Source organism: Eupeodes corollae, chromosome 1, assembly GCF_945859685.1.
Source record: "Eupeodes corollae chromosome 1, idEupCoro1.1, whole genome shotgun sequence".
NCBI classification, from domain to species: domain Eukaryota; kingdom Metazoa; phylum Arthropoda; class Insecta; order Diptera; family Syrphidae; genus Eupeodes; species Eupeodes corollae.
In genome coordinates, this window is record NC_079147.1 from 31,080,140 (window position 1) to 31,091,379 (window position 11,240).

Here is an 11,240-nt window from a genome sequence, read left to right on the forward strand (position 1 = left end):
TCAAAACTTTCCGGTTAAGGAAAGAGCTTCTAGGAGAACCGTTTGGCAATACGGTGACGTTGATGCCAGTGGTGATATGATCATTCTCCTGGGAATGAAAACAGAACGCAGGGTTTGATGCGAGCTGTAAAGAAGTTATTAGGGCCAAAGAAGTAAGTTTCCGTTGCTATAATATCAATCCTACTGAGGAAAGCCGGAAAGTTCAAGCAAGTCAGGAAGGCATGCAACGTCCATGTTCGACGGACCAAATATACACATGACCAAAAATCACGGCAAAAAATACTGCAATGTCTCAAAGGCAGTACAATTTTTTGGTAATTTGTAAAAAAAACATGCTCTTCCTCTTCCTGCGCTCGTTGTCAATACCACTCCTTTTGTAAGCTTTTTAGAGAAAGCCAATCTCTTTGCTAGGCTGTTCGCCGCCAATTTATGCTGCCAGTAAGCGTTATGACTCCTCCTATAATAAATTGAGCTAATTAGTAATTTTATGGGACCAATCTTTTTTCGCACTCGTAATGTGGCAAGAGTCCTTAAAGGTCTAAACAATATAAATCCACTGGTCCTTGTTCTGAAGAGGTGTTCTTCAACGCTGGCAAAACCACTGCATAAGATTTTTCACCTGTCCTACTCCTCAGGTCTCGTTTCGAGCGGATGGGAAACTGTAGTTGTCCAGCGCATACCCAAGACGGGCGAATCTTCCTCACGCTCTGATTACCGACCAATTGCACTTACGTCTCGTCTTTCCAAGGTCATGGAAACACTGTTAAATTATCAGCTCAAGAAATATCTCGAAGATCGAAAGACCAGCAGTACGGCTTTCGCAGCAATAGGTGATCTCATGATTCATCTCACCGAACAGCATTTGATTGGGCTTGGCATCAGGCTCTCTTATCGGAATTGCGTGCTTTCGGTTTTCATCAATCCCTGCTTCATTGGATTAGTAATTACCTTTCGGATCGGACAATACAAGTAGTATCCAGAAGTATTGGATGGATTCAAGCCTGAAAACCACAAAATAAATGCTGGTGTGCCCCAAGAATCTGTTCTATCTCCAACACTCGTTCTTATTTTTATTAATGAACACCTGTCTGCTACTTCTAATCAAATACCTTGTTTCGCTGACGATGGTACTCTTATTATTTCGCTTAGACTCACATCCCTCTTCTTCGGATGTGGAACTGCAACGACAAAATATGATGAGCTCATTAAATTCCTACCTAAACAGCATTCTACAATGGAGATTTAAAAACCGCGTGAAATTTAATTTTTCGAAAACCCAATGCTGTCTTGTATCGTTAAAGTATCCATGGATGGCACTTGCATCAATGAGACTGAACATCTCGATATTCTAAGTATGTGTGTCACCAACCACCTCTTGTGGAACGATCACATACGCGATGTAGCCAAAAATTCCGCAAGGTGTTTTTGTTCTTTAGGCGATGCAAGAAATGTTTCACTCTTTCTGATCGGGCTGTTATCTACAAGACTTGTATACATCTTAAGCTTGAGTATAACTCCAATAACAACATACCAGCTGCCTTCCACCCCTTTAACAATTCAACCGTAATACTCCCGCTTATAGGAATGTTCATCAGTTTTCAGTATACCTTCGAGTCCAGCTTCTGCCGTACTGCCAAATACAGAGATTCATTCTTTAGCCGCACTAAGCGAATGTGGAATGCATTACCACACTCTGTCTTTGCCAGTCATTCCAATATTCAGAAATTCAAAATCAATGTGCACCAACATCTCCTTTCAAACCCTCTCTCCTCTTCACACTGTGTCTCTGCATAATAAAGGTGGTAATATCCCCTTGAGTGTGTGCTTATTATAAAAAAAAAGTCGAACAAATTCTCTTGTTTAATTTTTTATAAACTTCTTCAAAAAAACTGGCCAAAGTGTTTCTCGCTCCATCCCTGACAGCCACTTCAATCTAGCCTCTATCTATTAAAAGGTCAAGTTCGAATTTAGGACATGAAAATCTTTTGATAAATAAATATTTAAAACAGAAATAAAGTTTAATTTTGTTGATTATTGTTATTAATTTTTCGTTTAGAAAAGACAAAGTTGACGCATTCAAAACGATTGTTTGTTGTTACTTTAAAATTCATATACCTTCTAACTAGGCCTTTCTTTATTAACATAATTTTACGTTGTAAACAATTTTACAAAATAAAAACTTTAATGAACAAAAAAACATACATAAATTTGTAATTTTATTTCTCAACAATTTCAATTACTACATTTTCCATATCACCCATTTGAAACATCTGATGATAATGTGTACCTAATTGCGGTAATTTCTTTTGCATAATATTTCGTAGAATATCAACATATTGTGGGGGAATTTTCGAAGTACTTGGATTGCGCCAATGCAGGGCATTATTGTCGCAGGTAAATAGCGCAGGTGATGGTACATTGTCTTTCAGATAATTCCATATGCATTCTTTTAGAACAAGAGCCATCTAATGAAATGAAATAAATTTAGACAAGGTGTAAGAACTCTCCATAGCATAAGATAAAGGTTACTTACCTCTGGTGGATCAAAATATTCAACAACCATATGCAAACTGGCCAAAGGAGGTGGCAACAATTGGCCCATAGCTAGAATCTGGAGAAGCTTAATGGTACACTGCATGAGTTCCTCACTTTTATCAATTTGTTGGAATTTGTTAACTTTAAAATAAAAAAAGTTACAGTTAAAGACAAATTAAGAAACCAATATTCTCTATTTTCTACCATTTTTCGCTCTCCATTGATGTAGACAAGTTGCACAAAGAGCACGAAGCAGGACAGAGGAGAAGCAAAGAGCTGGCCGATGGGTTGCTATGAGTCCAAGTAAAGCCCACAAAATCGGCGATGATATGAAGGTTCGTCTTATACGAAGATCTCGTTCCATGGTAACTTTTGTGAATTCCTCATCCGGAAAAGGCAAACCATTGTACATGACATCGGTTGAAACCATTTCGACCAGAAGCAATGAAACCATGGAATAACCTTCAACGTGGTTAGGTTTTTCCTTTAAACAAATTCAATACCATTAATGATTTGTTTTTGATTGTAACTTTTAGACTTACCCAATCACAACAACAACAATCAATTGCTTTTAGTAACAATCTCTGCATTTCAGGATCTGGTTCTGAGGCCCTGCCCTGAGTGTTCTCCGATCTCAAGCCTTTGCCTATCACTCCCGCATGTAGAACTGTTCGATTGGCATTCGGTCCAACACTTTGCTTCTGATTTGAATAAAAAAGCATTTCATTCTCCGGCAGAATGCTATCATCAACTTCTGGTTCTTGATAAGCTCCAAACAGATATCCATAGAAATACAATGCTCCTTCAACCAATTCCCTCAGACAGACAGAACGTGCTGATTTTCTTGCACTACATTGTCTCTGGAAAAGATCAAGCGCTCGATTAATTGCAGTCGAACGAATAGATGGACTTTTCTCTGTGAGACTCCAAAAGAAGTACTTCACTGTCAGTCTGCTCAACTTGAGTACATCCGCCGTACTTATGACATTGATCCTTGAACCAGCATCGATGGTATTAATTAAATCAGCTATGATATGAACTAATGTAGCGTGATCACTCTGTTTGGGAATTAAAACTTCATTCGAGGGGGTGGTGTCCATTTTATCCGACTCAGTTTTAGCACGTTTTGCGTTCAAAGGGTCATTAGATTGAATGTTATTGTTGTTGTTTGTAAAGTTTGATCGAGCTGAATCTTCCATTTCCATAAGTAATTTAGTCAAAGCACAATTAAAGACTTCCAAAATTTTTCCCAGGCATTCATTTAGAGTGTTGACGATACTTTGTTGTTTCAAGTAGGGCACAATTCCTTTTTTCTCCAATCTGTGAATAGAACAAAAATGAAGGCTATTCAAAAAGGAAGATGCGTAAAATTTGGTCAAAACAAGCAGTTTTTGAGAGCTTCTCGCGTCAATATACATATCTACAAAGCCACATGGATATTATAAAGTAGTCATTGACAACCAGGAACAAGGGTAAGCAGTCAATCAAAACTAGGAACTAGAGCCAGTCAATGTTACAACCGTAGATAATTTGAGTGAGGGCTTAACCCCCATTTATTTCGTTTAACTTAAAAACTAACTTAAATGTACGTATAATAACGGTGAGTGGGGGTCAAAAGGAGTTTGAGGTTATAGGTGCTGACGTTGAAATAAAATGAATTTGGATTCTAATTGATGAACCGAAGCATACAGGGTCAGAGGTTCGTTAAGGCCATAGGAGGTGTGGTGTGTTGGTAAAAAGAAGAGACGAGAGTATCTCAGGTTACGGGTGTTAGTGTTAAAAGATATGTATTATAGAGAGAGGAGAAGTCAACTGAACCAGAGAGAAGCAGATGTATGAAAAGTATGTTAGCATTTTCGTTCCTATTGAGTTAAGATTTACCTGAAGAGTTCATTGTCTGGAATTTGGTAATGTTAAGCTGTAAGCAATTTTTTGTACACCAGGTGGAGAAATTATCGAGATCTGTTTTGAGGAGAGATATGTCTTCATGTGCTGTAATGTCGTTAATTGTAATGATAAAGGAGGGGGTCTAAATGACTACCTTGGGGCACACTAGAAGTGCGATTCTAAATACGACATAATATTAACGATTCTCAAGGTAAGAAAGCGGTTCAAAACCTAAGGTGGAGAGATTAAAGACTATAAGAATATGAGCATTTTTATCAAGCTTTCTAAGGCTCCTAGAGTGTATAAAACGAACTTTATGAGGTTTGTGTTGGTAGATCTCTTTTTTAAGAAACCGTGATGTTAGGGTAGTTAGATATCTGCAAAGAAAGCTGATTATTTGGGCTGTGTTTTGGTTAGGAACGAAACAGTAATAACCATTTCTGATGCGTTGCAGGTAAGATATTCGCTAGTATTGTAAGTATTGACTGAAAGTATCCAGATCTTTCTCTTTTTTTGTTTGTTTTAAACTTAGAGGGCGGACCTTCCTGTTGAATAGAAATCAAATACTTGTTTTGCGTTGTGTAGCTTGTATTTGTTGGGAGTGAGATTTCTATATAGTGAGTCGCTAGCTGATGTTTATTAATAATGTGGTGAAAATGGGTTGGAAACTTAACTCATCAGCTGAGATATAAACGTTGAATTTTAAGACAAACGTCAAAGAACCATGTTGGATTCCCTGATTAACCCCCGATCAAAAAAAAAGGGATCGAATATTAAAAACCTGAAGAAGATCATGAATTCTGATGTGTGCAACTGGATGACGTATCCTAAGCTTTTCATATTCGTTTTTAGATTGTCATCCTTGTTCTTCGGATGTGGACTGATAAGCTAACTGAATTCTGATCTTGACAGCATTGTCCAATGGGGAATCAAAAACCATGTAGTATATAATGCTTCGAAAACTCAATGCTGTCTACTGTCGAAAAAGCGTTACCCTTCCCCAATAACACTTTCCAAGAATGGTACTTGCATCGAGGAGACTGAACAACTATCAGTCCTGTTTGTCTATTACAAACAACTTGTTGTGGAGTGATGATATATTTGACATCGCTAAAAATGCTGCTAAATGTTTAGGTTTTCTCCGACGATGCAAACAGTTTTTTACCCCTTCTGATCTGGCTATAATTTAAAAATTTTGTATTCGTCCAAAACTCGAGTATAATTCTCACATTTCGGCTGTTGCCCCAAATACGTACTTGAGCCTTCTGGATAAAATTGAAAAAAAAGCTCTAAAAATGAAAGGAGATCGTTCTCTTACCGTGACATTTGCTTCTCTTGAACAACGCCGCAAGGTCTCATGCCTGTCACTGTTTTATTGTTATTTGTATAAACAATGCTCTAGCGAAATAGCCAGTTGCATTCCTCCCCTTAAACAATTCAACCGTAATACCCATACTGCTAGGAATGCCCATCAGTTTACCCTTGAGCCCAATTTCGGACGTACTGTTAAGTACAGATATTCTTTCACTCAATATATCCCACTCATTGCAATGTGCAGACATTCAAAACTAATATGCATCGGTTTCTCTTTTCAAATCCTATCCTTGTTTCCTAATTGCTCGCACTGTGTTTAATCATTATAAGGGTATTCATAACCCCTTTAGTGCGCGCACAATACAAAAAAATAGTAAAGGTATACAATCAGCTAGGTTGAACCACTTAGTGAACACCTTATGAGGTTACTTTGCTGTCGATCTAGCTGGATTGCACTCTCGGGCACGAAAATATACTCTGCGAAGCAAAAGCAAGCCTTGGGTATGGACTATGGATGTGAATGGCAAGAGATAATCTTGCAGCGATTATTTTATTTGGATTTTTTAGTTTCAAAATGTGCGTATGCCTTCAAAGAGGAGAAAGCCAACGACGCAAGCCGTAGTTAAGACATTAAAGTTGTAAAGTTGTAGAGAAGAAATTTTTAATTGAAAAATACAATCTGAACGACATAACGTAATATAAATGATTAAGGGTGTAGACGAGATGTAACTAGTAAACAGTTTAAACATCTGAATATTTACAGGGGAATTTTGAGATCTTTTGATCCATTAACCATAAACTAGGAGTCCTTAACTTTTCGAAAAGCTAATATTAAATCGCCAACTTTTGCAACAGAAAATAAAGAAAACACAAAACATCCCTCGGCCATACATTCTTCACCAGAACCTTTAGAAAAATTCAAATGAACATCGTTGTAGACTCCGCAGAAAATATGGAGAGACCGTACTTGCAATTTATAAAATATATTTACAGAAAGTCTTTGACGAATCGATAGTTTTCAACGAAGGACATAAATGGGTGTTTGGCAAGTACCATCAGCAGTCGAAGACATTTTTCACAAGTTTAACCGAACCAATAGATTTTGAACAAACATATGGTGCAAAGATGACATTGTTTTGCTTGCTTCCTGAAACACCAGATGGCTTGGAACAAATTTTGAGCGAACTTTTTACCGAAATATAACAAACAGTTGTTTGGAATGTAAGACATATTTTGATTTCGAAAGTAGTGGACGTTTGAACTGGTTAATTTTTTTTCTTAGACGCTCCCGGTAGGACGGAAAAAATATGTTTGATATAATTGATTCGATCGCAAAATGGTATCGCACTTGCACGTGCTTCGTTAGGTATTGTAGCTACGTTGTTAGAAGTCAATCGAACAGCTCATTCCGCACTCAAGTTCCCGTTGAGCCTGCTAATAAATGAAACACCACTTTGGAATTTTTTGAGAAATTTTCAATACACATTAATAATTTTTGAACATTAGACCGCACGTTGCAAGATTTCCGAAATAGTGCAATGATTTTATTAACAGGTGATTTTTGTCAAACACCAGTAGTACCACGATCAACACCAGGCGAGGAATTTAACGCTTATTTTAAGTATTCAATTGTATGGAAAGACGTTGGAACACTCAAATTAAGTACAAAAGCGATGACGGTTTTATTTCCCGGATTCCTTTGTCTCCGAACGACATGCCATACTTGGAACGGTTAAAATTTCAATTGCAATTAAATTGCATTGGCAATGTCGATGAATAAAATATCAAAGGCAGTCGCTAATCGATTGTGGCATTAATATTGAAAATCCATGTTTTTAATTGTATGTCGCCCTCGCCTGTTTCTGCGTCGAAACAAATATCAAGAAAAGAGTTTAAAAAAAAACAAAGAATTTAATTTTTCAAATAGTATTATAATAATTAAAACTTTGTTTGACCTTGAAAAGGAGTTAGTGCAATCGATCAATAATGCATTAAAGGCTGTCTTAATTGCTCAACCATCTCTTTGTGAATATTTTCGACACATTTTTAACTCAAAGCATTGAAAACAAATAACAATCACTTTTTATAAAAAAAAATTGAGAAGATTAAACTTACTTGGCGAGTGTAACTAAGTTTTGAAACGTATTCAAAGCCTGCGTCTGTTGTTCCTTATCGTGGAATTGTAACTTCAGCAAAACCTCTTCCAACGCCATTTGGAAGCCGGGTTTTATGTCTGGAAAATCCACAATACCATTTTGACTGCCAATGATCCGAATGAGAGCACCAATTCCTCCTTTATTCAAATTGTACGACTTCCTAAGCAACTCCGATATTGTTTGATGATAGATGTGAGATTGTTGAGTAGCTGAAAATTAATTTTTCAAAATTCTGTTTTCCAAAAATAACAAAAAATTCAATTGATTCGACTCACAGACAAGCAAAAGCAATCGTACTGCAGTTTGTTGTTCGATTGTATTCCAACTGAGACATGCTTTCCAAATGAGAAACTTCGATGCATCTGTGGCCAAATCACTGAGCAGTGGGCAGCGGGCATTCATGAGGATGACCTGTTCCAATTCTTGCAGATTGTACTCCAAAAACTCCTGACACCACGAATATTGTTCAGCTAGACGAGCGGCGGTCATCAGAAGTTTCGATCCATTTGTCTTGAGATTGAGGGGGAGATTATTGAAAGAGGGTTGCATGTCCATGAACGTTTTATTGGTCATCCAAACTGGTGTCTGGCGGATGATTGCTTCGAGGAGGGTGTCGTTATCTGGAGAAAGAGTTATAAAGTTGGTGTACAAAAAAACATCTTGTTAAAAAACTTACATAATTCAAGAAACACAGTTACGACGTTTTGCAACAGAGACTCAGAGTAGTGGGATATTTGAGTGATGAAGGGAATTATGTGAACGTGTATTGGTTTCTTGGGGACGAAGCCGTCCTCCAGGAGGTCTCGGAGGGACTGGAGGAGTTCATTTTCGTGAGCGAAGGCCAAATAGTCAAGAATTCCAATCTCCGAGTCAAATCGACAGCGAATGTCTTCCGAAAAACGCTTCAATCCACACTGAAGAATGTGTGAAATGATTTTGAGAGGGAAGCAGCCCCCAAGACGCGCAACAACCCAATCAAAGGTCAGAGAATACCTCTGAAATGCAGCTGAAAATAAATTTTCAAATGAAATTCTTTGGATAAAATAAATGCAGGTCAAACCTAATAAAGTTTCAACGCACGATTCTGCCTCGGAATCGGTGAGCTTCCTAAAGCAGGAGCTGATTAAACTCAAGAGTCCCTTCATTGCATTGCAATTTAACCAGAAATTACAAGACGCCCCAATGCTCATTTTTCTTTTATGGGAATATTTGTCCGACAATTTACCGACCAAGTCTAAACTCCACGAAGCAATCAGAGGACTCCAGGCTGACGGTCCCTTGTTGACCAGATTCTCCAGAGCTTCCTGAATGTCAGCGAAGGATTCATCTTCAGGAGGCATTTGTTGTTGGGCTTTTGATTCACTTCCCGCGTTGTTGGCAACATAATTGGCTACGGCAACATCAAAGACGAGAGAAAAATACTCGAAGACGATTTCTCGAGACGCTGGCAGATCCTCCAGCAAATGCAGGCTCGTCCGAACCAAGTGAGTGGCGTTGATGTTCTTCGGATTACCTCGGTGGCCAGTTATGGCGGCAATAAATTGTTTTAATTCAATGAGAATATGTTGCTTAAGCATTTTTATTTGATGGTTTTTTAATTATTTAATATTTTAATGGGAAAAAGTAAACAACATTACATTGACCGCTTCATAAGAAAATGTTATCAGTGAAGTGTCAATTGCAACTGTCAAAATGAAAGTGACGTTCTAAACATTTTGTGTGGTTTATGCTAGCGCCACGTAGGTGTGAATTTGATGAGAATTAAGTGTTCAGATTTTTTATATATTTAAGCCCCCGTCCACATGGAAAAAGTTGAGGCTTTTTACATTGCTTGATATTGTAAATTTTCAATTGATTCTCTTGTTAACACTTACTTATGCTATCAACACTAGTATAACGATTTTATGTTTGACCTTTTACCTTTTTAGTGATTTAAACATAAAAGTGAACTTGGAATTTAAAATGGGTTCGGACGAGACATTCGCCAGTCTTTTTCAAGTAAAGAAAAAATTGTTATTTATTATTAATGATGTTTGTATTGACCTTTACATAAATAAGACTAAAAGGCTTCCAAAAAATTCAAGTAATTAGCGCTCCAGTACGTTTCATAAATATTTCAGAGGGCTAAGTAATTTGATATTTTACGAATTTCTTGTTAGAAATGTGGAGCTTAAAATATGTCATAATATAAACCATGCAACAACTAATGGTAGGTAGGTAGAAATGGCGATCTCAAGGTAGCCTAGCCTGAGATAAAATTAGCGCTGTAGTGCGCCGTTTTGATACCAAAAACTCGTTTGAGCAGTGATTGAAATGGACAGATTTATAGAGAAGCTTCATAGCGATTATGTTAGAGCCATTTTGTCGCATTGAGAAAAAAGATTAGGTCTCTAATCTTTGTCTTAGATAGCTCATCAAGTTCGTGAAAGAATGCTTTTCCAAAGTATTTCATTCTAGTGTTTGCCAAAGCAGGACATTTGCAGAGGAAATGGATTATAGTTTCAGTTTCTCTTTGGTCACTACAGCTACGGCAAAAGGTGTTGTAAGAGATACCCAACTTCTCTGCATGAACTCCTATAAACAAACCGCAATAATCCTGGCTATGTCTTGCCTTGGCCTGCATAGAAGATCGTTTGTACGGGTTCTGTTATAGGTTGGCCATATCTTCCTAGATATAATGCAGTTGGGTAAATTGCTCCACCTTCGGTTTGATTCAGTTTATTAGATAGAAAAGATTTTACCCTTCATAGCACCAATAGGAATGTTAATCATTTCCGCAAGTGAGCTATGAAGGGCCGATCCTTGCTTGGCTAGCTCGTCAGCCCGTTCATTTCCCACGATATGGCCCGGAACCCAGATCAGGGTGACGCCAAGGTTCAGGCTCGCAAGCTCATCGCGACATTGCTGGACCAATTAAAAAGAGGATGTGGCCGAGTTAATGGCTTTGACAGCTGCCTGACTGTCTGTAAAGATAGCCGCATTTCGGTTTTGGTTTGGGCTTTGTTTAAGTATCTTGCATGCCTCCCTTATTACCAGCAGTTCAGCCTGAAAAACACTAGCAAAGTCAGGAAGCCTAAAGGATTTAGCTACGTTAGGGACTCAGAAATGAACCCAGAACCAACTCCGCGCTCCATCTTTGAGCCGTCAGTAAAGATGGTTGTGTCGAAACCTATCGACACGATGTCATCCTCCCAATCTTCTCTGGATGGGAAAATAACCTTAAAACCCTTATTAAAGCTCAAAGTAGGAGTGCAGTAGTCAGTGTTTACCGAGATTGTATCTGAGGGAATCAATTTCTTTGTGTTGCTGTGACCATAAAGTTTGGACAACCAGCTGTTTGATTCCTTC

The 11,240-nt window shown here is 38.0% G+C and overlaps 1 protein-coding gene across 1 annotated transcript; it reads right to left on the reverse strand.

The window, feature by feature from the left end:
- Positions 1-2,199: 2,199 nt before the first annotated feature.
- On the reverse strand, positions 2,200-9,565 carry LOC129941358 (integrator complex subunit 5). The gene is made up of 8 exons (XM_056049970.1): positions 8,953-9,565; positions 8,569-8,898; positions 8,168-8,512; positions 7,852-8,101; positions 3,078-3,855; positions 2,740-3,019; positions 2,534-2,676; positions 2,200-2,465 (listed from the first exon to the last, which is right to left on the reverse strand). The coding sequence occupies exons 1-8, from the start codon at positions 9,467-9,469 to the stop codon at positions 2,217-2,219; spliced, it is 2,892 nt and encodes a 963-aa protein (XP_055905945.1). The 5' UTR covers positions 9,470-9,565; the 3' UTR covers positions 2,200-2,216.
- Between the last annotated feature and the right edge of the window lie 1,675 nt (positions 9,566-11,240).